Source organism: Nymphalis io, chromosome 11, assembly GCF_905147045.1.
Source record: "Nymphalis io chromosome 11, ilAglIoxx1.1, whole genome shotgun sequence".
Taxonomy (NCBI): domain Eukaryota; kingdom Metazoa; phylum Arthropoda; class Insecta; order Lepidoptera; family Nymphalidae; genus Nymphalis; species Nymphalis io.
In genome coordinates, this window is record NC_065898.1 from 1,745,176 (window position 1) to 1,772,528 (window position 27,353).

Genomic DNA, 27,353 nt, shown 5'->3' on the forward strand with positions numbered 1-27,353 from the left:
AGCCTGTGAATGTCCCACTGCTGGGCTAAAGGCCTCCTCTCCTCTTTTTGAGGAGAAGGTTTGGAGCTTATTCCACCACGCTGCTCCAATGCGGGTTGGTGGAATACACATGTGGCAGAATTTCAGTGAAATTAGACACACGCAGGTTTCCTCACGATGTTTTCCTTCACCGTAAAGCACGAGATGAATTATAATCACAAATTAAGCACATGAAAATTCAGTGGTGCTTGCCCGGGTTTGAACCCACGATCATCGGTTAAGATTCACATGTTCTTACCACTGGGCCATCTCGGCTCTTAGTTCTTATTATTTATTATTATTTATATAATTGTAAATTTATCTATTTTATAATAACTACGTAATCATAGCTACGTACACTAATGCAGTGCTTAATGTTTTAGTTGTCGATAATTAAGCTTTAATTGTTAGCCTACAGTGTACGCTATTTGTTGTATAAGCTATAAAGTAATTTGCACCATACGTTGGAATCCCTCTTTATTGATTTATAGCAATTATGTCATATATACTAGTTATACTGTATGCTTGTCCAGAGGGTGGATCTACCAGTTATCTGTCCGATAGCTGGTTGGAATCACTACGGGTACGCGACCCCGGACTGCTCTAGCTACTAGTGTCCCATTCCTGTATCTTCCGTGATCACAGTATCCTCACCCCTCTCCTTGATACGTTGTTTCCCAAAATTATCCCAGCGTCACGCCAAAGAAGGAGGAAAACTAATATTAAACCCGGAGCGGTGCCTCCGTTTAGGCGTAAGCCAGTCACCTGCGGCCAAACCAGCACCACACGTATTGACTCGTCATTCCTGCGGATCCTGCTGGGGAGGAGGAGAGGGTGGCATGGGTACTGGGCAAGCCCGTGTTGCCATAAAGTCGCCTGCCCAGGCGTAGCAGCATCCACGGAGAGGACACTTCACTCACCTGTCTTGCAGGTGGAAAACAACACAGAGAGTGGCTTGCTTAAATCATCTGACAAAGATGCAGAGGCCTATATATATACTGTAGGTATATCGATACTTTGGCAGAAATGTCAAAGCAAATGCTAACGTCAACTGTATAAAGGGTTTAACCAATCGGATGAACGAAACTTAACGCGTTTAACTACAAACACATACCTAGTTTTAAAAAATAATCGAACAAACAGCTGTTGTTAACGACATATGTTTTATGATAAAGAGAATCATATCATTTTCACTGTAAATATCTAGTTACGCTTCTGTGGTTACCGTCTGAAACACGAATCCAGTTCATATTTTACGCTTTCTTAGCGCAATACTTTCATTTAGCTTAAAAATTCACTTGCACGAAATACATATTTTTAATTACGAATGACTAAATAAAATATTCTATTTATTCGAATGAATATTTTCGAAAATATAGAGGTGAGCCTTTTTCGAATCCACACGTAGTCCCAAGTATACGAGCTGTCTAGTGATGTAAATTCTGCTGATTGCGCTGCTCGATCCTGATAGCTTTAGATATTATTGTTGTACCATTTTTAACACATTCTTTGGATACATTGCTGATATTCTTTTAAAAAAACCAGTTCCACTAGACCAATATAGGTGAGATCTTTATATTGGGCTAGTAGAGCCCTCCTAATTATATTAGTACCAATAAACCTTTAAGTTATGCCTCCTGACCAATTTACCACGCAATAAACTCTTGATGAGTCGTTAGCCCTGACTATTGCAGTTCCCGCGCAGCTCTGTGGATCTCAATAGGTTTTTCCACAATTTTCGTTTCACCCCCAGCTTTAACGCAGTAATATTAAATAATTGAATTTGCCGGTCTTATCTCATACGTATACATCGAACATACAAAACACAAATAAGTTGATATTAAAACAAAAGTATTTATTCTAAAATAAATTAAAAAAATATTGACAATTTTTCTTTAAGATTTTATAAAAGTTAATAACTTAAAATTTATCATCTTTAAAACGGAACGTAGTATCACCGACCTTGCTTTGACATTGTGTTGACAGCTATTGTAGTTTTGCACTCGTATTTAATTTGACCTTACGACCGTGATATCAGGTTCATATTTACGAAGTGATTAGCTAATATACTTCGTCCGAGTCCCTAGAATATTCTTTCATTCATAAAACATGTCCAATATTGTAACAGTTAATACAAACCCTTACGAGGGACAAAAGCCGGGAACCAGTGGTTTACGTAAAAAAGTTAAAGTATTCCTCCAAGAAAATTATACTGAAAACTTTATACAGAGTATTTTGGATGCTAATAAGAATGCGATAGTTGGTTCTACGTTGGTTGTCGGTGGTGATGGAAGATACTTAGTGAAAGAAGTTGTTGATAAAATCATAAAGATATCAGCTGGTAATGGAGTAAGTTTTAAACTCAGTTTGTAAACTTTATTCAATTCATCAAAGTTTTTAAAGTCAAAAAGAAATAATAATATTTATTTCTTATTCTACTATTTACTTTATAGAAAAAAGTGAGTTCAATAAAATTATAATCAAATTTCATCATATAGGTGAAAGAAATAAGTTTAAAAAAAAAAGCAAACTAAATGGTCCAATTTAAATCGGGCCAGCACTTTAAGTTTACATACACATGCACCAAAGAATATATATAAAGATTAATAAATTCTTTGTGATAAAAAAGTAACAATAATTTATTCAAAATAGAAATCCATCCTTTTCTACATAATGTTACTTGTTACATGACTTAATTGTGTTGAATGCTAAATAAATTTTATTTACTTTATAGGTAGCGAGACTGCTCGTTGGTCAAAGTGGAATTCTTTCCACACCAGCTGTGTCTCATATCATCAGGAAATATAAAACATTGGGTATGTATTTTACAATAATTAAAATAACACAATGTTATTTTATATTATCTTTACTATTTCAACTTTCACATATAATAGAGACAAAAAGGAGATACCCTTGCCTTATCACTAAAACAGATCTTGTCCCTAAGGTCAAGGGAAAAGATAGAGAAAAACTTCATTACACACGAAAATACAAATAAATGTAATAAAAATTAGATTGTACAATGATGGCCTTATTGCTTTATATAATGTTTAAGTAAATAGCAAAGTTGCTAATGATTTAATTGTAATGGTAGTAATATACCACCACCTTGTATATTTGCCGTTACACTCAGAGGATCTTATTAAATAAAAAAAAAAACTCTTCCTCATTTTAATTGTTCTCTAATTTTAATATTCTCTGTGATGCGGATTAGTACAGCATTTTTTTAAATATTTATATTCATAATCACATTCTGTACAAAATACATAATAAAAATTAATTGATACAATAAATTAAAAATTTAAAATATAATAAGTATATTTTATATCATTGCACTAATTACACTTTTTATCTTTATCTGTGATAACAGATGATGAATGTTTTTATAATTGTAAAAATACTGGAAAATATTACTTCTAATGTACATAATATCAAAACGTTTTTGACAGTTTTGAAAAACTTGCCAATCTTTACCATATGCAAGAAGTCATATTGGAATAATTATTTGCTCGTACAGCATTTTTTTTAAATATTTTACCTTGGATTTTTTTTTTATCTTGACGATATTGACTACAATATGATATCTGATTTTGATTTATGCTAAGTCATTCTTAGTCTATTTTTTTATTATATTATTCATCGTTACAATATAATACAAAAAAAATTCATTCCTTAAAGTAAATGTCCCATTGGCGGCCTAAGTCCTCTTTTCCCTTTTGAGAAGAACTTTTGGAGCTTCCACCACTCTGTTCTAATACGGGTTGGTGGGATACACTTGGTACAGATTTGTATTCGATGCAGGTTTCCTCTCGAGGTTTTCCTTCCCGTCAAGCACAAATATAAACACAATTTAAGCGTGTACAAGCACACTGGTGCTTGCCTGGGTTTAACCAGCAATTTTCGGATAAGACAGATGTATTATAACCATTCGGCCAAATCAGCTCACTTTAATTTCCATATAATTTAAAACTTACTTTATGTAATTGCAATATATTAACAAATTTAATTTACAATTTCATCAAAACACCAAGTGTCTCGATCCCCTAAAGTAAATAGTCTTCGGACGAGATATATGTATGTTATTTATATTAGGTAAATACAATGTATATTAATGATGTAAATATGAATTTAATTGTATATGATTATTACATAATATATCACTAAATATTTAAAAAAGTCCCCTGTCGCATCTGTCTGTTTGGTTGAACTCAATAAACTCAAAAACTACCGAATGGATTTTCATACAGTTTTCACCAATGGATGAAGTAATTCATGAGGAAGGTTAAGGCGTATAATTCATTAAAGTTTTTTGAAAATTGGCTGAAATACGACGATAAATGTTGAAGATGTCAGAAAAATCATGCCGACTGGGAGCTCTACTGCGAGTGCCGCGTAAACCATTAGAGTTATATATACAATATAAACATTTTATGTAGACCGTTATTCTAACTTTGTGAATCCGGGACGGGTAATTTGTATTATTAACAAAAAAGGAGTAGTTACGGAGTTTCGCTGGCGTTTATTGGTAGAATCTGTACTGCGAAAGGATAGTAGTTTAACTTGACACTTGTGAATGATGATTTAAAATTACTATGTTAGTCAATTTATCAAAATTAAATAAAATAACTTTCAAACAGGTGGCATCGTACTTACCGCTTCCCACAATCCTGGTGGCATCAACAATGACTTTGGCATCAAGTTCAATTGCAGTAACGGTGGCCCAGCGCCTGATGGTACCACAAACGAAATATACAAGCTAACAACATCGATCAAACAGTATAAAATAGTTCCTGACATTAAGTGTGATATTGAGACCATTGGAGTACAAAGATTTAAGGTAAGGTTTCATTATTCGTTTCCTCTAATCCTAACTCATATTATAAAGGCGAAAGTAAATTTGTTTGTTACGTTTTTACGTGTGAACTACTCAACCGATCATCATGAAATTCTGCATACACAACCACCTTAGTTACCAGGGGTGCTGAAAAAGATAGGATGCCTAACACCCCCCCCCCCCCCCCCCCCATTTACACACGGGCAAAGCGGCAAGTGAAAACTAGTACCCATATTTTACATGACAAAAGAATTTGGCTAAGGAGCTGATTCCCACCATATAGGTGGGTGAGAGATTTACGTGCGCGGTTGATGACTCAGTTTAACAAAGAGTCTCTACTCTAATGAGTAGCACCCATTCATCAGATATTCGACCGCAAAGCAGCAGTACTTGGTATTGTTGCGTTCCAGTTTGAAGGGGAAGGGAGCCAGTGTAATTGCAGGCACAACGGACACAATATCTTAGTTCCCAAGTTTGGTGGCGCATTGGCGATGTAAGCAATGTTTAAAATTTCTTACAATGCGAATGTCTATGGGCGTTGGTGACCTCTTACCATCAGGTGGCCCATATGTTCGTCCTACTATACTATAAAAAAAAAGTTGATGCGAACGAAGCGTAATTCATGAGTGTCCAAATAAAAACGTTTAGTAAGATTCGAATTCACATGTATGTGACTTATAGGAAAAATTTTTAACGGTTCGTTACTTAAAACTCAAAAACGATCGCTAATAATTGCGATAAATTATTGGTAATTATAGGAAACCGTGCTTTCTTGGGCTCCTTATAACATCAAGAGGTGTAGATAGTTCTATTCTACTCTCTCTGATTTGGCTAAAGGACCTAAATCAGCCAAAAAAACTGAGAACTCTGGTCCGAGAACTGTAAATACATCTTCGATGATCCAACGATCGCACGTCAGATTATATTTGTGCATAGATAATTTTGTGTAGTCATGGTGAGCTGTGCCAGTTTTATGTCAAGTCATGTAATTATGACTGTCGGCATGAATACTGTCTTTTAACGGCCTTTGATCTAGTAGCTAGGTAATAATCCAGCGGATTTTATCTTGGGTCGAGTCAGTAAAAAAGTACTAAATGTATGGAAAAATAAAATAAAAAATAAATACAAACTTGGCGCTTTGAATATGGCATTGTTCACAACCCCGATTAACATAAAATGGAATCAAGTTCAAATATTATTTGTAGGTGGGTATGAGTCGTGACGGTCCAGTAGTTAGAAGAGGAGAACCTTAACGATGATTACGAATTCAAACCCCGCCAAACACCGATGTGTTTCCAGTATTTGATTTGTCTTGATTGATTGATTGAGCTTATATTTCATCTCGTAATCTGCGGTTAAGGAAATCATCCTGAGGAATTAGCATTAGAGCAGCGTGAAGAAGTAAGCTCCAAATCTTCTCTTAAAAAAAGAGAGGGGTTAGCCCAGCACTGAGACATTTAGATTAGATTTGATGCTAGTTTACAATTTCATGTTTATTTGTAGGTAGCGGACAACGAATTCGTTGTGGAGATAATAGATCCGGTGAAGGACTACGTTGACTATATGAAGGAGATCTTCGACTTTCCGAAGATCAAGTCCCTCTTGCAGGGCTCCGAGCAAAGAAAGCCCTTCAAAATTCTCATCGACTCTATGAGTGGAGGTAAATCCTTGGAGTCCATTACGTAATGACTGATTCGCACCAAAATTAAAAATGCATCCGGGGTACAATACTTCTACTTACGTTACCAATTATATTCCTCACAAATGACGTCATCTATGATTTCGAAGTGAACTCAATAGAAATAATCATTTTATATTGATCATCATTAATTTTATTGTTATCCCATTGCTCAGCGCAGTGTGTAAAAGAATGTTCTTATTGGTGGGATCTCTCCCACCATCACATAAAATGATCTGCCCGCAGTGACGGGCCCGTACGTGCGGCGCATCTTCGTGTCGGAGCTGTGCGCGCCGGCGGGCTGCGTGCGGCGCGCCGAGCCGCTGGCGGACTTCGGCGGCGCGCACCCCGACCCCAACCTCACGTACGCCGCCGACCTCGTGGCCGCCGTGCAAGCCGCCGACTACGACTTCGGAGCCGCCTTCGACGGAGACGGTGAGCCCGACGGAACGGTCGCCCCCCACTGTGGACATGTGTGCTGTGTATGTGTGTGTGTGATCAGCAAATAAGCTAAAGGAGCATTCAGCTAATTGTAGTTGGTAACGTAACTTGAAAACATATAAATAAATATGAATCCCTTCTATTTTTATTTGCAATGAACTATTATTATAAACATGAATAAAAAGGTATGTCCAAAATTCTACAAATAGAGAAAACTCAGGAAGTCTCGGACTTCTCTCGACTTTTTCTATTGCAGTTTGGAAATCCCATCGCGGTCACGGCTCGTAAATAAGTCAGGAACGTGCGCGTATGTCCGCAGGCGACCGCAACATGATAATAGGTCGCGGCGCGTTCTTCGTGACGCCGTCCGACTCGCTGGCCGTGCTCGCCAGCCAGCTGCAGCACATCCCGTACTTCCAGCGCACCGGCGTGCGGGGCTTCGCGCGCAGCATGCCCACCGCCGCCGCCGTCGACCGCGTCGCGCGAGACCTGGGGCACGAGATGTTCCAGGTGCCCACGGGTAGGTCATTCGCTGTCTTTGTTCTTCGTTTTAAGTATAACGTCCTTTCGAGATGATTTTAGGACGGTTTTTAGTTCGGTGCCAACTAAACGATGGCTTAAAAAGCGGCAGCTGATCTATTATATCGGAGAATCATATCCGTTTTTCAGGCTGGAAGTACTTCGGCAACCTGATGGACGCGGGGCGGCTGTCGCTGTGCGGGGAGGAGAGCTTCGGCACGGGATCCGACCACGTGCGGGAGAAGGACGGCGTGTGGGCGGCGCTGGCCTGGCTGTCCGTGCTGGCCGCCAGCGGGCTGGGTGTGGAAGAGCTGCTGCGCAACCACTGGCAGAAGTACGGAAGGAACTACTTCACCAGGTGTGTGAACAGGCAGCGGTCGGTGATGTCCACTGCTGGACATCGTCCATCTTAGTTTGATAATGTAATTTTTAAAAACACTCCAAAATGTTCGTCTCAGATACGACTACGAGGAGTGCCCCAGCGACCCCTGCAACGAGATGATGCAAGAATTGGAGAAGAAGATAACTGAAGCTGGGTTCATTGGCTCCAAGCACACGTCAGGAGACAAGACCTACGTCGTGGCCGAGGCAGACAACTTCTCCTACATGGACCCCGTGGACCGCAGCGTCGCCATGAAACAGGTAATGAGAATATATACAACTGTACGCTAGTACCATAAATACCGACTAGTTAAAATAATATTTACTTTTAATGTATTTTAGAAAGGCAAACAGGATTGAGCCCAGTGGCTTGCAATGCTTAATTTTGCTTTCAAATTCATATTTTTTTTTATAAAATAGGTAAGTGGATTGACAGAATGCTCCATCCGATTTTAAGAGGTCATAGCTGCCCATAGACATTGGCGCTGTAAGAAATATAAATTAGTCCTTATTGCTGATACGCCCAAGCTTAGAAACTAAGATGTTACGTTCCTTCTACTACAGGTTACACTGGCTCACTCACCCCACAAACAAGAACACAGCAATACATATGGGCATTTCTTTAAAAGTTTGCGTGATTTTAAAAAATGGTATTTTTTTAGCACATATGTTTTATGCGATAATATCAACATAAATTAAATCAGTGATGTCTAAATTGTCATAAAAACACAGAAATCACACAAAACACTGTGTAGTTTATCATATTTACGAATTAAATGCGTCCGACCCTGATATTTTCTTCCACTGAGTTACGAACTATATTGCCTTGATTTTGGGTAAAATAAAAATATAATATTCAAAACGCATATATTTATGTCACAAGATAAAGTACTAATCACAAATCTTCTCCTAATTTTTCATTATAAGCACTTATCAAAATATGATCAACAATTTGTACATCCCCTGAGTTACAAAACGACAAAAACAGACTTATTTAATCATTTTTGGCATTAATTTGAGATCCAAATAATATTATAAGTAAATGATAAAATTAATAAAATATATATATATATATATATATATATATATATATATATATATATATATATATATATATATATATATGATATTATATATTAAACTATTCATGACCTTCCCAGGGTCTACGCATCGTTTTCGAAGATGGTTCCAGGATAGTCTACCGTCTCAGTGGAACAGGTAGTTCCGGAGCTACTGTGAGGTAAGACTTTATCTTGTGTTATAAATTCAGCATTAAAGTACATAAGATAATTTTACTATATATAACCATTCATACGCTTTTTATGTGTTACTTATTCTACTCCATAGGACTTTAAGCATCCAAATAACACTATTTCTATATGGTATTTAATTTATCTTTTTTGTCGAAGTTAGACCCTAATGCTACAATGCCCTGTTATTTCAGCATTAGGGTCTAACTTCGAGATTTGTATATTTTATTGCATTTTGTGCAAATAGTTCGTTTTCGACAGTTTTTGAAGAATATTGATTGTAGCGTAAGCAATATTGTCTTACAATTATTGTCTTTAAAATATCTTCTAAACAATATAATAATGTCTATATCCACAGATTATACATAGACTCATACGAAGCCAAGGACGTTCTGGGCGACGCCCAGCTCATGCTGCGTCCGCTCATCCAGCTCGCCCTGGAGCTGGCGCAGCTGCCGCACTACACTGGCCGGGACGCGCCCACCGTCATCACATAGACACATTAGTCTGCTACGAATCGATTTATTCAAACTGTAAATAACATCTCGTTTCTAACCTGTTTGAAAGATTTTTTTTTAATTGTAACACATTTTACAATTAAAATATAATAGTATGTTAAGTCAAAAAATTATTACACCTCGGGTTATATAGGTTTTATATTAAGTAAATAAGTGAATTTTATCTAAATTTTATTTTAAACTGGAATTTGTAACTGATATTTATTAATGATTAAGTTCAAATAAGAAAATAATCTTTTACTGTTTAGTAAAGTACAAAATACCTAACAAGGACCGATAAAGCGTCAATGGCGCAATGGCTTACGGGCCGCCTAGCGATGAATATGTCGCAGGTTCGATCCTGACCCCTTGGGCTATTGTCGTCCCCACTCCGAACACAAGCTTTGCACTTTATTGGTGGGTTAGATAGGAATTAGTAATTTCCAAAAGACATGTCTCGTTTTAACGAAAAGTAAACTAAAATTTAGTTTCAATTATTTTTTCATTTTAAATTAATTAAATAAAATTATAATTAAAATGATTTTTTTTTTTCTCTTACAAAAATATTTTTTGTTTTATGTTTTTTTGCACTGTTCATTAGGTTAAGTTGATATATTGTTGATCGTTGTTAGTGTGGAGGCATTCTTGGCACCACTTACCACTGTACATCAATGGTGGTACCATCTGCCTCCGATAATGGTTCACAAAAAAGTTTAAGATGTATAGTCATTCATGAAATTTTATGAGTATATAAATAACAATATAATTAATATAAGCTTATTTGGAAAAAATATATTAGATTATATTAAATATATAAATGAATATATAATACTACACATACATACAACATATAACGCTTTATACAGCGTTATAATTTCGATAAACAAATCTATTACTGCGATGCGTTTTGCTGCAATTTCAGCGTGTAAAATAATAAATATTTTTACATTTTATAATAATTTTGTAGCTACTTTTATTTAGGCTGTATCCATGTTTTGTATTTTTCTTTTTGTGGTGTACAATAAAGTAAAGTAATATTATTGAAGCAAATTATATTATCATTTCATTGTTATTAAATATTTGACTGAACTTGCAACTTATGCCAGATTTTTCTTTTTGTTGTAATTTTTATTACAAATGATCAATATTTTTAAAAGTATTTTATTATAGATGAAATAAATTTAAATATATATATATATATATATTTTGGAAATCACTTTATTTGAAATTATTGAAACAATATTTTAGTCGATTGTGAATTTATCAATGCCAAAGAGATATAAATATATATTATCCTGTTGAATATTTCTTAAAACAAATTGTTCCTCTTTTATATTGTTTTGAAAAATAAATGGAATCAATTATTATCTGTTATTTTATTTTACATCCCAAAAGCGCAACTACATGTCTCCTAAAATTATATTAGACGTTCCAACTTGTTGATTTGTATATCAGCTTTTAGGGCCTTGTAGGGCCGGCTAAATACGCGAAAGTAGCAACTGTCTGACATCGACCATGAATCTTTTTTTTTATTATATTTCTAATATACTAATATATTTCTAATATAGTAAAAAAAATCATATTTCGTCTATAGAATTGTAGACGAAATATTTTTAATACGAAACGAAAAATAGAGACATCCATAGTTTCCATACGTTTTTGTTTGAGTACCAAGTTTTTATTTGAAATTGAACTTTTGAAGACATTGTACCAACATTAGAGAGCGATAGTCTATATGTCGTCATAACTGACGACATATGCTTGCGCTTTACGTTACAATAGACAATTTATTACTTTTTAATGATTTCACATATTCCAAACAGATAACATCACTTGTAAGTTTATCTTAACATAAAATTATGGTTTCATATAGCACTGAAGTCATCTGCTTAATTTTTGTGTATCCACTGACCAGCATTGTAGCGGCATGGTGTAATAAGCCTCTAACCTAATCCAGACGAGTGAAGGTCTTTGCCTGCATTGCAATGCCAAAATTCATACAATTCCTCTATATATATAAGGACTTGTTTAAAATAAAACTTCGAACTACAATTAAAACTTTATTTACATAGATAAAGTGTACACGTGTGAGATCCTTTTCAATGTTATTGCAAAACGGAGACAAAATATTGAATATACTTATAAATAATTAACAGTAAAATATTACGCAATAAAAAACTGCATTACAAGATTAACAGTCCCGAAGGCTATAATAAGGGAATAAAATATTGCTTTCCAGCAAGTCAACTTCCCTCGTAGTCGCAGAGACTGCATTTGCAGCAAGGCCGGCAAAGCGAACACGTGCACCAACCCGCTCACCGCGCCCGTATATCTAACAATGAAACGATATATCAGTGCGCTTTTAAATAACGTGACTATTTTGGTAAAATTGACACTTAAATAGAAATCTATGAAGATCTATGTGTCAAAAATATATAAGTTAGTGCAGTGAGGGCGCATTTACCTACAGGATTTATCGTCCGGAAGGTAGGGCGGTTTAGGGGGCAACAATTTTTTTTTGCTTGTTTTAATAGTGTGTCTGATTTAAAAAAATCGTAAAACGTCTAATTGAAAAAAGCACATCAACTTTCAAAAACACAAACTTGTATCCATGTCATCTTTAAAAAAAAAAATTACCCATATTATTAGGATTACTGAACGTTTTAGGGAATAGGGAAGCGGTAATATTCCATAGATAGGTATTCCACAGGGGTGGATCTGATATCTCGTCTGCCCCAAGGTATCAAAATGTGCCCTTGTGTAGATTTCTATTGGATGACGAAGGAAAAAAAATCCAATTTCATACTTTTCAGTATGCGATTTTTTGAATAGACAGGCTTAATTTTTGAATTTACTTTTTTATTTAAATTATTTTGGGCTTTTATTTTCGTAAAAAAGTGGTCACGTATGCATGTTCCCGCAAAGTTTTTTTTTCAAATTAAATTAAATCTGATATGATAGACGTATAAGCGGTACACCAGGCACAGCACCTGATGATGGTGCCGATGTCGGGACAGAGGCAGGCCACGAGTATGCAGAGCGCCACCACGCCCACGTTGACGGCCGGCGCCGGCGCGCGGCACAGCTGCGCCGCCTCCGCCCGCAGCATGAACACCACCAGCGGGTACACCGTCACCACCTGCCACACGCGCCGTACGTATATCACGATTTAATGCTCGTTTACCTTCAGACGAGGTGGAACGGCTTTGGGCTATTAATTCTATACGAAACATAACCTTAATCAAGGAAAACCTTGACCCTTTTACTGGTGGTAGGGCTTTGTGCAAGCTCGTCTGGGTAGGTACCACCCACTCATCAGATATTCTACCGCAAAACAGCAATACTTGATATTGTTGTGTTCCGGTTTGAAGGGTGAGTGAGCCAGTGTAATTACAGGCACAAGGGACATAAAATCTTAGTTCCCAAGGTTGGTGGCGCATTGGATATGTAAGCGATGGTTGACATTTCTTACAATGCCAATGTCTAAGAGCGTTGGTGACCACTTACCATCAGGTGGCCCATATGCTCGTCCGCCTTCCTATTCTATAAAAAAAAAAAAAAAACCTTAATCAAGCGCCACTGAATTTTCATGTACTTAATTTGTATTGATGATTCATCTGATGCTCGGTGGTGAAGGAATACGTCGTGGGGAAACCTGCATATATCAGAAGAATATGTGTATCCACCAACCCGCATTGGAGCAGAGTGTTGGAATAAGCTGCGAACCCTCTCCTCAAGACAAGACTTAATAAATCGACAAGACATGAATACAGCTAAAGCTATTGCGCTATGAAATATTTACAAACATTTAACATGTTTGACATTTAAAAAATAACGGATTGGAAAATAAATAACTTACCTGAAAAAGAAGTAACGCTCGCGCAATTGCTGTCATCACGTCATGCATTTCGAAATTGTTTAGAATATTCTGGAACAGAATAACAAATCTATTATTTTATTAACGGAAATAATTAATAAAATTGGATTAAATATACTTCAATTTATATTTAGTTAAAAGCATATTTTATATTTTATTTTAATTTCAGACACAGACAGACAGTAAATAGGGCCCATAATATCAAGGAATAACCACCGCCCATAATACGTTCGTCAATTACTCAATACCAAGTCAGTACGACATCAATTACTAAGGTACTTTATATGTATGTAAAATAGATAGGCAGACTGGCAACTAGACTACCTGATGGTAAGTGGTCACCATCGTATGTCATCAAAGCTACCACTATTAAATATAATAAAACAATACATACATCTTCGATGCAAGACTTGGAGAGCGGAAAGCATATATAAAAGATGGCTCCAACAAGCGTGTAAGTTATGGTTACCAGCAGGAAAGCTATTGTTAGGTCACGACCCTGTAACAAAATCATATTTCGACAAATTTTATTTAAATATTCAAGCATTTCTCGTCAAAGAACATACGTAATAACTATTTATTACAAAACAATGAAGATTTTAAACACGATAACATATTAAGTGCGTCACTTCATACTTTGTGGCTTTTTAACCGACAAAAAAAAGCAAAACTTCTTTGAGTCGACATGTATTTTTTTTTCATACATTTATAAATTATTATAAACAGTTAAATTTTGGATATAAGTAATTTTCAATTAAAATACATTTTCCCGGGAAGTGGACGGGTAGAAAAAAATATTTATGTATGTAAAAATGCATGTAAACAGGTACCTACATTTAGTGACCTGTCCGAATGTTTTACCGCCGCGGTGTCTGTTTTTTCCATTGGTTTTGTTATTTTATTGTGTTTTTTTAAACTAAGTACAATCATTCGAAGTAGAGCATAGCTTACTGTTAATCAAATAGATACAGGTCTTATATAAATACATTATAATAGTAATAAGTAGTAACAGCCTGTTAATGTCCCACTGCTGGGCTAAGGCGTCCTCTCCCTTTTGAGGAGAAGGTTTCGAGCTTATTCCACCACATGAAATCAAGCACGTGAAAATTCAGTGGTGCTTGCCCTAACCGAGATGGCCTAGTGGTTAGAACGCGTGAATCTTAACCGATGATGATATATACTTATATAATTGATTAATGTGTGCCATTTAAATAAGCTAGTTTATCCAAGTTATCTGGAGTTTTTTGATTTATATAAGATCATGTCACTGTGTTCGTCTTCAAGAGGAAAGAGATCCACAAATATAATATATTACATTAAATCCTAGTAATAAGATCGAGACCGTCTCTTACGTTTTTATCTTGTCTTGCATTATTGCCCATAATCGTGATTATAATGTTATGTATATAGAAAGAAAGGGCGAGCATCCCACTGAGCACGGCCGCGTCACTGCCTCCTCTCCCCCGAGTCACCATCAGGTCCCCCATGTTAATTCCCCAAGTCCAACCCTTCACTATTACAAATAGCAGCAAGTAGAACACCGATAGAGTTCCTGAAGAAAAAAAATCCAAAATTAAAAATTTCATACAACTTCAAGACTATAGGTTAGTGAGGTAATATTACAAATGTCTGGGTAGGTACCACCCAATCATCACATACAGCCAAACAGCAGTACTCAGTATTATTGTATTCCGGTTTAAGCCGCATTAGAAATGATAAATATTTACAGTTCATGTACAAAACTCCATGTGCCAGTCTGACTACTTACTTTAAATTAAAAAAAATTGGAAATTGGTTACTCATACAAATATTTATTATATTAAGTTCTAGAACAACTGGAAATATAACTTACCTAAAGAGTTAAATTTGGTGAAAAATGAAACATTTCTAAAACAAAGCAATGGGAAGACGATGATAGCCACGTAAAAGGGAACCGTGGTGTGCAGACCCCAGTACGGTGACGGGTCCACCATTGGTTGGTCCGAAGGAGTGATCAGAGGATCGTGCTTAGGACATAGGAGGCTTGTGTTGTAAACTGTCGAGTTTGGCGTTTCCACATCTGCAACATGAAATAGATAAATTTACAATTAATGGAATTTTAAAATACATCGTTCGTAATGAGAGAGTATAATTTAGTTAAGTATTTAATATGAGCGGGATGGCCCATTAGTAAGACGTGAATCCGAACCGAAAGTTCAAACCCAGGCAGGCGCTAAATTTTATTAGCTTAATTGTAATAAATAACAATTAAGCAAATAAAATTTAGCTATTACGTCTGTCTGCGATTCGACACAGCGGGATGAAACTTGGATGTGTTGAATGAAAATATGCCACATGTGCATCCACTAACCGGCATATTATCGTAACAGCCTGTTAATGTTCCATTGCTGGGCTAAAGGCCTCCTCTCCTTTTCTTCCTTTTTGGGGAGAAGGTTTGGAGTTTATTCCTCCAAGCTGCTCCAATGCGGGTTGGTAGAATACACATGTGGCAGAATTTCAGTGAAATTAGACACATGCAGGTTTCCTCATGATGTTTTCCTTCACCGTAAAGCACGAGTTGACTTATAATTACAAATTAAGCACATAAAAAATTCAGTGGTGCTTGCCCCGGTTTGAACCCACGATCATCGGTCAAGATTCACGCGTTCTTTACCACCGGGCCATCTTGGCTCTTCCGGTATTATGAAGGTTTTAATATCAAAGATATTTTAACATCCAACTTTAATTTTAGTCTGAATTCTAAAAATAGGTTTCTCTCGGTGTAGATCTAATTGGCAATTAAATATATATATCGTGTCACCCATGAAGTAGTTGACGGTATGGTACAGGAAGTTGGTGATGAGCAGCCAGTAGACGACGTTGGCGCCGAGCAGCACGAGTACGCTGAAGGCGTGCGCCGCGCCCGCCGCGCCGCCGCCCAGCAGCGCGCGGCACAGCGCCGGCACCTCGCAGCGCGCGCCGCCTGCCACACACGGCATCAGCCGACCTACTAGCCCTCTGGCGGATCCCCACGACAGTCTCGGAAATAGTACGCAATACTTCGCCTTTAACGTTGAATAGGGGGATAATTTCGTCTGGCACAATATTTCTAATTCTAATAATCATAGTTACGACGTAACGTACCATGATGCACGTTGACCCTGAGGAGTATGTGGGCCGTGTAGAGACACAGGGCTGACATGAAAGCGAGCAGGAAGAGGGCACTCGGCAGCCCCGCGCGCTCCACACCCCACGCCATCGTCAGCAGGGATGAACCCATGATTGTGTTCCATATCGAAAAACTGAAATAACACAGAACGTAGTTTACGTTTTTTAGTAAGTGCTAGAAGAAAAATAAGAAGATCAGATAACGTAATTGCTGTCCAAATCAAAATGCCGTGCATTTCTGATAGTTGATATGTATGATCATTGTTTAGTTGACTGTTTATTTCATTTGAAAAAAAAGTAACCACTGTGTTTGTTGACGGTTCGTCTCAGGAGAATCAACAATCCGAACCGGTGGTAGCTTTACATCCTTACAAATATTATTAATGCGAAAGTAAGTTTGTTTATTACGTTTTCAAGTCTTAACTACTGAACCGATTATGAAATTTTGCAGGCAAGATGCCAGAAAAGGAAATAGGGTAAAACCTCCCCTTCCCTTAAACACAATTGAAGCCGTAGGCGAAAACTTGTCATGATATAAAAGGACTATGAGAGTGACGGAATAGTGAGTTCAATTATGTTTGCAGACAATCTTGTCAACTACTTATATGTCCTATGCATTGGCAATCCATATCATGATGCTAAGGATAAAGTACTCACATGGTTACAAGAGAGCTTTGCTTATTCTTATCTGTTTCGTCATTCTTCTCCATCGTCCGTTTGTAAGTAGCTATGATGTCACTTCCGGATAACTCCGCTGGACCCTGTGTATATAATTAAATAAATAGCGTTATATCTCGGAGTCGCTGTGGTATTTCTATCAAGAAATTTTCAATTGTAAAATAAAATATTGGTCTTGGTTGAATTATGAGTGTGGAAATTAAAAATAAAGTGCATATAAAAGACTGCTTACACAGAATTACAAGCAGGAGGACTTCCAAGTTAATTAAGTTAATATCAAAAATAACAGACTGTTAATGTGCCACTGCTGGGCTAAGACCTCCTCTCCCTTTTGAAGAGAATGTTTGGAGCTTATTCCACCACGCTGCTCCAATGCCGGTTGGTAGAATACACATGTGGCAGAATTTCAATGAAATTAGACACATGCAGGTTTCCTCACGATGTTTTCCTTCAACGTCAAGCATGAGATGAATTATAACCACAAATTGAGCACATGAAAATTCAGTGGTGCTTGCCCGGGTTTGAACCCACAATCATCGGTTAAGATTCACGCGTTCTAACCTAATTAAGTTATAAGAGTAAAATGTACTATATAATTTTATTTACATAAAAAAAAACCATGAGATTGATCTATTCTGTCTGCCATCACTTCATTCTTTAGAATATCTGTTGACTCGAATGAGAATTATATCAAAAGCTCAATAAGCTCAAATCCGACAAAACCCTACTGAACTTTAATGTGAACCAGAATTGTATTTTTCTATTTATCTACATAATATGTATTCTTTAAGTTGTATTTCATATGCTTGATAATTTTTACGCACAGTTTATCGATATATTTATGATTCAGTTCTAAAGTCTCGCGTTCTTACTTATTATATAAAGTAGTATCGAAGCGAGATAAATTGAGAATAATTAACGATACTATATTTACGTTCCTTTATCATTTTGCTTATTAATAACATGTAATGGCTTTGATTCTGTTGTAATTATACAGATCATAAATCCTACATTCCGACCCCACACACCAAGTTTTGCTTGTTGCTACTGGAAGTGTGGATACTCAGAGCCAACAATACAAGCTTAGTTCCGCTTAAACCTTAGGAATCTTTTGACAGTGCATTGTCAGCGCTGCTGGTAAGGCGTCATAATAAATAAACAAAATAAAATTACAGATAGAAAAAATACACAGAAAAATAATAAATATAAGTATTCAATTTACCAGGGTGTCAGAACTTGAGCTGATAGTTTTATATGTGTTGGTTAAGTTTGCTGCCATCAGCAGAGGGTAGGTTTCGTGATCAGCTGTGCTGTGGAAACTTGTGCAGCTGGTTGATCTCGTCGTCAGTTTGCTGATAAATGGACTTATAGTTAGGAAATTTGTCAAAATTTTACTTAAAAGTTAATCCCCGTACTCTATATCCTCTACAAAATGTCTGTATAAATTGTCAAATATAATTGTTTAATAATTAGCGTCTACTGTAATACTGTTGTAGGTATTTTTTAATTTATGAACAATGATATGTCTCGCTTAAAATCTTTACGATTAGACTATTATTATTATTTATTATTATTATTTTTTACATTTAAATCACAGGGAAAATTACAAAACAATTAGAAGAAAAATTACATCGAACATAGTAATACGATGAATGTTACAATAACCTAATAATATCAGTAAAGTGCACACAAGTGTGGATATTCTGTGATGCGAAGTAGGGTTAGTAGTAAAAATATAGTGCGTATTTGTATACTACTTTGTAGTAATGATAACTAAGGGCGGTGACACAATAGATTTATCTCAATCAACAGCCAATCGTTGTCCACTGCTGAACATAGGCCTCTCCCAAGGTGCGCCAAAGCTCCCTGTCCTCCGCCTTCCGCATCCAGTTGGTGCCCGCCACCTTCTTAAGGTCGTCGTTCCACCTGGCTGGAGGGCGCCCTACGCTGTGCTTGCCGATTCGCGGTCTCCACTCTAGGACTCGTCTGCTCCAACGGCCATCTGTCCTACGACATACGTGACCAGCCCACTGCCACTTCAGCCTGCTAATTTTGCAAGCTATGTCGGTGACTCCGGTTCTTTTCCGGATAATCTCATTTCTGATCTTATCCTTCAAAGATACTCCGAGCATAGCTCGCTCCATAGCACGCTGAGCGACTTTAAATTTGTGGACTAGCCCCGCAGTTAGTGTCCACGTTTCGGCACCGTATGTCATGGCAGGTAAGACGCATTGGTTGAAGACTTTCGTCTTCAAACATTGCGGTATAGACGACTTGAGGACTTGACGAAGGTTGCCAAATGCTGCCATCCCAAGCGAATTCTTCGATCGGCTTCCTTCTTGAAGTTGTTCCTACCAACTTGTATTATCTGTCCTAGGTAGGTATATTCACTAACAACTTCGAGAGGTTTCCCCTCGACGTATATCGGTCCCGGCACGACATGCCTATTGAACATGACCTTGGTCTTGTCCAAGTTTATACCAAGACCGACACACCGGGAAGACTCGCCTAGGCTACGCAGCATTTCGGTGAGTTGTTCCAGCGACTCTGCTATGATGACGATATCGTCGGCAAATCGAAGGTGTGAGATGTACTCGCCGTTTACATTGACTCTATACCTAGTCCAATCCAGCGTTTTGAAAACGTCTTCCAACGCGTTGGTGAACAGTTTCGGGGATATTACATCCCCCTGTCTCACCCCTCTGTGCAGTTGGATCGCCTTCGTCTTACAGTCCTGGATGTGGACAGTCATTGTAGCGGCGTTGTACAGACATCTCAGTACCTCGATATATCTCCAATCGATATGACATCTCTGCAATGAGTCGAGCACTGCCCAGGTTTCGATGGAGTCGAAGGCTTTCTCGTAGTCCACAAATGCCATACACAGCGGCTGATTGTACTCTTCGGTCTTCTGCACAATCTGCCGAACTGGAACTCGTCAAGTCGTCTGGCGAGACGGTTCGTGACGACTCTTGAGAACAGCTTATACACGTGACTCAGGAGGGAGATTGGTCTGTAGTTTTTCAAGAGGGTTTTATCACCTTTCTTGAAAAACAGTACCACCTCACTCCCGCTCCGCGTTTCCGGGGTCTTGACATGTTGGATGACGGAATTAAAGAGGCTTGCTAGCTCTTTCAGGACCGGAGTCCCGCCTGCCTTAAGCAACTCTGTTGTGATTCCGTCATCTCCCGGAGCTTTGTTGTTTTTAAGCTGTTCTAGAGCCACCCTAATCTCTCCTTGGTCAACGACCGGGAGCTCCGGGATCGGAGTAATGGCGCATAAGAGGGGCGCGCTGGTCATCAATACTGATTCCCACGGGTTTATCCGATCTTGAAGAGAACAACTGCCCATAAAACCTCTCTACTTCTCCGACAATCTCAGGCCTAGAGGTAACGACCCCACCATTTTCAGTTTTAAGTTTTGTCAGACGCGGCCTCCCAAACTTGCGAGCGAACACTTTCGATCCCCGATTTTGCTCAATCGCAGCCTTGATGGCACGGGTATTGGAGCGTCGGAGATCGCGTCGCGTCAGCGTTTTTATTATTCGATTTAAGGCCTTATCTGACAAAAACGATGGTAGTTTTCGTCGTTTTCTCATGAGCTCGAGTGTCTCAGCAGAGAGTTTTGGTGCGTTGTCTCTTCTCTGTGGCGGAAAACACTTGCGGGATGTGTTTTGCAGTATTTTGACCAGCGTGTCGGTTCTCTCATCAATGCTGCTTATGGTTTCCAACGCGGTGAATTGATTTTGAAGTTCCATTTGGAACTTTTCGGAGCCTTGAGCAGCTTGGAGCATAGTAGGTCGGAGAGTAGACCTCACCATTCTCGATCTTTCGGCTTTTAAGTTGATATTTAGAGTGCCTCGAACCAAGTGGTGATCACTTCCGGTATTAAACCTGTTGATCACTGAAACATCTCTAAATATGTGCCTTTTATTCGAAATGATAAAGTCTATCTCGTTCCTTGTCACGTTATCGGGGCTTCGCCAGGTCCACCTCCTCTGAGGCTTCTTTTGAAAGAAAGAATTCATCAAAAAAAGCCCCTGCGCTTCGAGAAAGTTTACCAGCATTTGCCCCCTGTGATTTCTGCAGCCCAAGCCGTAAGGTCCGACTTTCGATTCACCGCTATCTTGTACTCCCACTTTAGCATTAAAGTCTCCTATAACAACATTGTAGTGGGCCTTCGAGGTGTCGTTGAGGGCCTTTGCGATGTCCTCGTACATCGCTTCGACCACATCATCAGAGTATGTCGAAGTTGGCGCATATACCTGTACGACCTTCAGGGAGTACCTGTCGGAAAGTTTTAGGACAAGGTACGCTACCCGGTTCGACACACTACTGATTTCCACAATGCTGCTAATGAGATCCTTTTTGGCTAGAAAACCGACACCACCCTGGGAGAGGTTATCACCTTCGCGGAAGTAGAGTAAGTTACCGGACTCTAGAGTTATCGTGTCCTCCCCCTGTCTTCGGACTTCAGATAACCCCAGTATATGCCAGTTTATATGACTTAACTCTACTTCTAATTCGGCGAGGTGATGGTCCAGCCTCATCGAGCTTCCATTATACGTTGCCATGTGCAGTCATTTTATACGGTAGCCTGCCGTGAACCGGTGATTCTTAGCACCCCCTGCCCTGCCGATACCGCGACCGCTACCTTGGTCGGGCCTAGCGGGCTTGCCGGTAACTGGGGGCCTTTTTTTTGGGCGCATCTGCCATTAAGGGAGGGGTTTGCCCATACTCGCCGCGCTGGGCAAGCGTGTTGGCGAGCGCAGTAGGGGGTTAAGATGTTTATGGGAGGGAGGACGCTGCTGCCCATCCCCCCTTTTCCCCGTCCCTCAGTCGCCTCTTACGACACCCACGGGATAAGATTGGGGGATAGATTTATCTGATGTTTTTAAATTGTTTTGCGATTATTTATTATATTAATAGGTAATGTATAATATATAATCTCAATCTTTGGAACTAGTAGAGCTATTCTATAAGATCTCACCTCATTCCTCACCAGTGAAATGTTGACAACGGACTTATGGTAATATATCCTGTTTTGAAGCGTGTATTCTTGAAATGTTATTATTATTATGGTCACTTTCTGACATTTCACTACCATTGTCTGCTGTGAGTTTCGAATTTGTTCTTACAGAATAGCCCTAGCAGTACAGAATAGTCTTTTTATATTTTACAGATATTGGAAGGCCCGTTATAGAGAACCATAATGTAGATTACTCGATGACACATTCACGATATGTAACTTGCGAATACATTTCGATTAGTAACATTTTATTTTTAAAAGAGATATATATATATATATATATATATCACATATATATATCAACATACATATATAAATATAAAATTTACAATATAAATATTTCTTGGAAAATATGTGCATTATATATATCCAATAAAGCGCAGTGAAATAATGTTATGGATTAATCCGTCTTCGCCCGTTCCGGTTTTTTTTTTTCTTTTTTTTTGAGGCATATCTACGGGCTAATGATGATAAAATGTACACATAACTGTTCACTTCACTTACTCATATTTATGATTTCGTTTTCTTTCTTCCTCGCGCTCACAATCCGAGCAATCGGAACATGCGGTGCCGAACACTCTACAAGAAACATATTTTAAATTATTACTTACATGTACATATATAAAACGGCTTCGCCCACGTCTTAGGCAGGGGGAGGGAGCTGGCAGGTGTAGTATAAAAAATATCTTCTATATCCTTCTTTGGAGTTCAATCTCACTTACGCTAAATTTCATCAAATTCGGTTCAGCGGCTTAAGCGTGGAAGCGTAACAGACATACAGAGTTAGTTTCGCATTTATAATATTAGTTTAAATAATATATTTTAGTACTTTGATACAGACATAATAAAATTTTTTCGTCTTTTGTCCTTAAAAAGTAACTAGAAATTAATCATTTTGCAATAAGGATTATAGTCTAGTTCATAAGGGAACGAAATGGTAAGACAGAGTGGGCAGAAAGAATAGCACCTTGACCATTTTAAATAGAATATCAGTAGGTATATTAGTGTGCGTGTTACACGAAAATTACCGAATACATTGAACAAAATGTGGGTCAAAATAGTATGTATTAAAATTATGTAAGTAAACAAATTAATACTAGAAATTACTGGTCAAAATATTTTTAACATGGAACTATTTACACAGGCTTGTAAGTTAGCAATTAGGATATCTTAAATTTGAGAAAATCTGGCGAATAAAACAGCGAATTATTATTTATGTCTAGAATTTTTCGCTTACAATCATTTATGTTTGTATTATTGTTTGTATGAAATAATTTCGGCGATCGTTTCAAACTCAAAGTAGTTTGTTTATTTGTGCAATTGCTTTGTATAAAATTATTTGATTTATTATAATATTAGTTTACGCCAGCGGCTTTGCGAGTGAGGAGGGGAATAGGCGTTCGGTCCGCTATCTGTACTCCTGAAATCTATGGAAAATACCATAACTATCGATTGAGTAGTTAAAACACAAAAGCGTAACAAACAAACAAAGGCACTTTCGAATTTATATTATTAAAAAAAAAATCTCGTAATTAGAAAATACATAGGTAGGTAGTAGTAATACATACATACATACATAAGTAAGTATGTATTGTGAACTTGGTCTTGTCAAACGTAAAATGATACGATTTCAAGGCGAAAACGAGAACTTCCTTGATCCCAGAGCTCGACTCTAGATAGCGAATACAATGTAAGTGTATCACCCTTAATGTTTATAAACAGACCAATAAATTTCATTTACGTTAGTCGTTATATACAAAGAATTAAATAAATGCTTATGAGTTATTGACGTGTATTCATAATGTTATGAAAACTAAGTTACAATAATGGAATAAGGCAAACTATTTGAAGTTTCGTTGAACTTAGATATTTTTTGGGTAAAACTCTTAGGATACACATGAGCATAAAAACATGTACACAGTATTTAAAATTTTAGATCAACTTAGAAACTATTTGTGCTTTGGAGTTGAGGACCACAGTTTATTGAAAGTTAGAATGATTTCGGCAGGGACATAGTATACAAGTGTGTGCGCAAACACAGGTGCAATCTCCATTCTTTCACTCAGTTCAGTCGAATCTTATTGAGAAAATTTTACGTGAGATTTACTATTTTAAAACCAATAAGGCTATTTTGTAACAACAAACTTGAAACTAACCGCAGAAAACGAACGCGAAATGTCAAAAAATGACATGCGACATCTATACTAATATCATAAGTGTAAAAGTATCCTGTCTTACGGCTAAACCACTGAACCGATTTTGATGAAATTTGTTATGAAGCAAGCTTAAACACCAAGGAAGGACTTTTTTACATTTTAAGAATGCACACATCAAAATAGTCGCTTGTCTACATTTCACGGGTGACTAATGAAGTGAGTTCTTACAACAGCTATCACTTTAGTAAATAGTATTCATTAAATGTTATAGTTCGAGCCGAGATGGCCCAGTGGTAAGAACGCGTGAATCTTAACCGATGATCGTGGGTTCAAACCCGGGCAAGCACCACTGAATTTTCATGTGCTTAATTTGTGATTATAATTCATCTCGTGCTTTACGGTGAAGGAAAACATCGTGAGGAAACCTGCATGTGTCTAATTTCACTGAAATTCTGCCACATGTGTATTCCACCAACCCGCATTGGAGCAGCGTGGTGGAATAAGCTCCAAACCTTCTCCTCAAAAAGAGGAGAGGAGGCCTTTAGCCCAGCAGTGGGACATTCACAGGCTGTTACGGTTACGGAAATGTTATAGTTCAACCATAGTATTACAAACAATATTATAAAACTCATTTTATTCAAATTATTCAAAAACATATGATATATTGAATGTTATTCTGATCGAGTTTGAAGATAAGACTATCGTAGCGACGTTTTTTTTATAAAATTGTTAAGTATATAACATGAACTTTGGTGAGCTGTTAATATTGATAACTATTAAGGAAAATATTTCTCTTAAATTTGTGTTCTTGCGTAAAAAAAAATTGCACGAGTTTTTATTCTTGACGTCGACATTTCAAGGTCGGATGTAATATATATATTAATTACATATTTTTCTCGCTATTTCAAACGGGTATTAAACTGACCTATAATTTATAAGGAACATGCCCAATTTGTTAATACATTTTAAAGTAATAATTGTCTACGCAATTATCTTAATATATATTATCTTATATGTACTTACGGATTATTTAAATTACTTCGTTTACTAAAATCTAGGTTTTTTTTAGTAAAAGACAGATAATTAAATCCCTTTCATCAATAAAATAAAATAAAAATAAATTCACGTTGCGTTCATGGAAAACAGTGTAAAACGTGAGCATGTAAAACTACAAAATTTCTCGAAAAGTTTATTTAAATGTTATTGTGATAATAATACCACAGAACAAAATTTTATTACTTAGGCAGTTGATTTAATTATTATTATTATAAAAATAATACACCTATTGTATTTTATTAGCTATGTTAAGTAATTAGTAGTTTGGTGTTTGTGAGTCGATTACTTATTCGTGTAGAAACATAGCCATTCATCCATTACTTTTAGCTCTTAAAATTTTAAAACTGTGAGAGCTGAATTTGCTCAGGTTTGAGCAAATTCAAAAAGTTGTAAAAATGCGACATCTTGATTATTCAATTGTATTAGGTATAGTTCTGTTAATATGTAATCACGATGTCATCGGTCTTTTTAGGGTCAAGCGCAAATACCTACTAAGAGGAACAATACATTGTACAAAAATATACTGATTCAAGATCTTTATATAATTTATATATACAAATATAAATTATCTATAGGCATTACTAATATTACTATAATTTTCTAAAAAATACGCGTCCATTAAATTATTATTAAAATTAAGTAAAAAGTACGTAGTCCTACTAATAATGGTGTAATTCCAATATAATAGTTAGCAATTTCCGTTTCTGAAACTTTTATAAATGTTCATTCAAAAGCATATGACAAATTTTAAAAAAATGTGTATTTACATACCTATTTTAACTGCCTATTTTATTTACTCACCCATAACTCTCAACTGATTTTACTGAACTTGCAGTTGTTTCATTGTCGCTGTTCTGAACTGAATCTTTTTTTAAGCGCATACTTCAATCGTGACAAAATACATAAAAAAATAATAATATTATTAATTTACCATTAATACAAATACAATTAAAATTTTTACACGACACATGGATGTTTATGATTTAATCAGTTATCTGAGCAATTATTTTTGTATAGGTTATAATAATCCCCGACTAGTGGGGACATCTAATTAGAGCGATAATTAAGATGTAACTGAATTACTGAACCCGGTATTTACGCAAGATTCAAGATTAATCGTAATTATTGTAGTGTGTTTTTGTCTCGACTCTAGAATATGGTTATCGAGCTGGCTGGCAACATTTCTTAAAAATCCGTTCGTGTGGCGGGCGAACACTCATTATTCATTGTTGTTTATTGTAAGTTATTAATGGTGATAATAAAACGTTTATTATACGTACATATTTTTTAATGTATTTATCTTTTCTTAAACATTACTTTGAAATAAGTATGTGATTTTCTAGCGTTTGCCACTTGAAATTAAAAAGCTACGAGTAAAATCCAAAATCGAAAAAATAGGCATATAAAGCTCTGACTATAGAAGCAATATATATTTTATAGATTTCTTTATTTTTAAATTTACTGGTGGTAGGGCTTTGTGCAAGCTCGTCTGGGTAGGTACCACCCACTCATCAGATATTCTACCTCAAAACAGCAATACTTGATATTGTTGTGTTCCGGTTTGAAGGGTGAGTGAACCAGTGTAATTACAGGCACAAGGGACATAAAATCTTAGTTCCCAAGGTTGGTGGCGCATTGGCTATAAGCGATGGTTGACATTTCTTACAATGCCAATGTCTAAGGGCATTTGGTGACCACTTACCATCAGGTGGCCCATATGCTCGTCCACCTTCCTATTCTATAAAAAAAAAAAAACCTGACGTGACAACAATAAACAAATGACAATATAGCTT

The 27,353-nt window shown here is 36.9% G+C and overlaps 2 protein-coding genes across 2 annotated transcripts; one reads left to right on the forward strand and one right to left on the reverse strand.

The window, feature by feature from the left end:
- The first annotated feature begins 2,006 nt into the window (after positions 1-2,006).
- LOC126771603 (phosphoglucomutase) lies at positions 2,007-10,902 on the forward strand. The gene is made up of 10 exons (XM_050491583.1): positions 2,007-2,367; positions 2,753-2,834; positions 4,656-4,855; positions 6,356-6,512; positions 6,777-6,965; positions 7,291-7,491; positions 7,641-7,848; positions 7,949-8,132; positions 9,032-9,111; positions 9,480-10,902. The coding sequence occupies exons 1-10, from the start codon at positions 2,128-2,130 to the stop codon at positions 9,616-9,618; spliced, it is 1,680 nt and encodes a 559-aa protein (XP_050347540.1). The 5' UTR covers positions 2,007-2,127; the 3' UTR covers positions 9,619-10,902.
- An 804-nt stretch (positions 10,903-11,706) lies between these two features.
- Positions 11,707-26,878, reverse strand: LOC126771607 (sodium-coupled neutral amino acid transporter 9 homolog). Its single transcript, XM_050491589.1, has 12 exons — positions 26,362-26,878; positions 22,853-22,927; positions 18,543-18,672; positions 17,300-17,403; positions 16,619-16,776; positions 16,296-16,457; positions 15,348-15,554; positions 14,848-15,047; positions 13,890-13,994; positions 13,478-13,546; positions 12,609-12,757; positions 11,707-11,950 (listed from the first exon to the last, which is right to left on the reverse strand). Exons 1-12 carry the CDS (start codon positions 26,439-26,441, stop codon positions 11,782-11,784), a joined length of 1,608 nt encoding a protein of 535 aa, XP_050347546.1. The 5' UTR covers positions 26,442-26,878; the 3' UTR covers positions 11,707-11,781.
- Positions 26,879-27,353: the final 475 nt, after the last annotated feature.

Excerpts from the sequence above, each read along its gene's own strand:
- LOC126771603 (XM_050491583.1), top strand. The coding sequence starts at position 2,128 with ATGTCCAATATTGTAACAGTTAATACAAACCCTTACGAGGGACAAAAG. Across the intron at positions 6,966-7,290 it reads AGCCGCCTTCGACGGAGACG|GCGACCGCAACATGATAATA; the intron begins GTGAGCCCGACG and ends GTATGTCCGCAG. Across the intron at positions 8,133-9,031 it reads GCAGCGTCGCCATGAAACAG|GGTCTACGCATCGTTTTCGA; the intron begins GTAATGAGAATA and ends TGACCTTCCCAG.
- LOC126771607 (XM_050491589.1), bottom strand. The coding sequence starts at position 26,441 with ATGCGCTTAAAAAAAGATTCAGTTCAGAACAGCGACAATGAAACAACT. Across the intron at positions 15,555-16,295 it reads TACCGTCAACTACTTCATGG|ATGTGGAAACGCCAAACTCG; the intron begins GTGACACGATAT and ends TTCATGTTGCAG. Across the intron at positions 13,547-13,889 it reads CCAAGTCTTGCATCGAAGAT|AATATTCTAAACAATTTCGA; the intron begins GTATGTATTGTT and ends ATTCTGTTCCAG.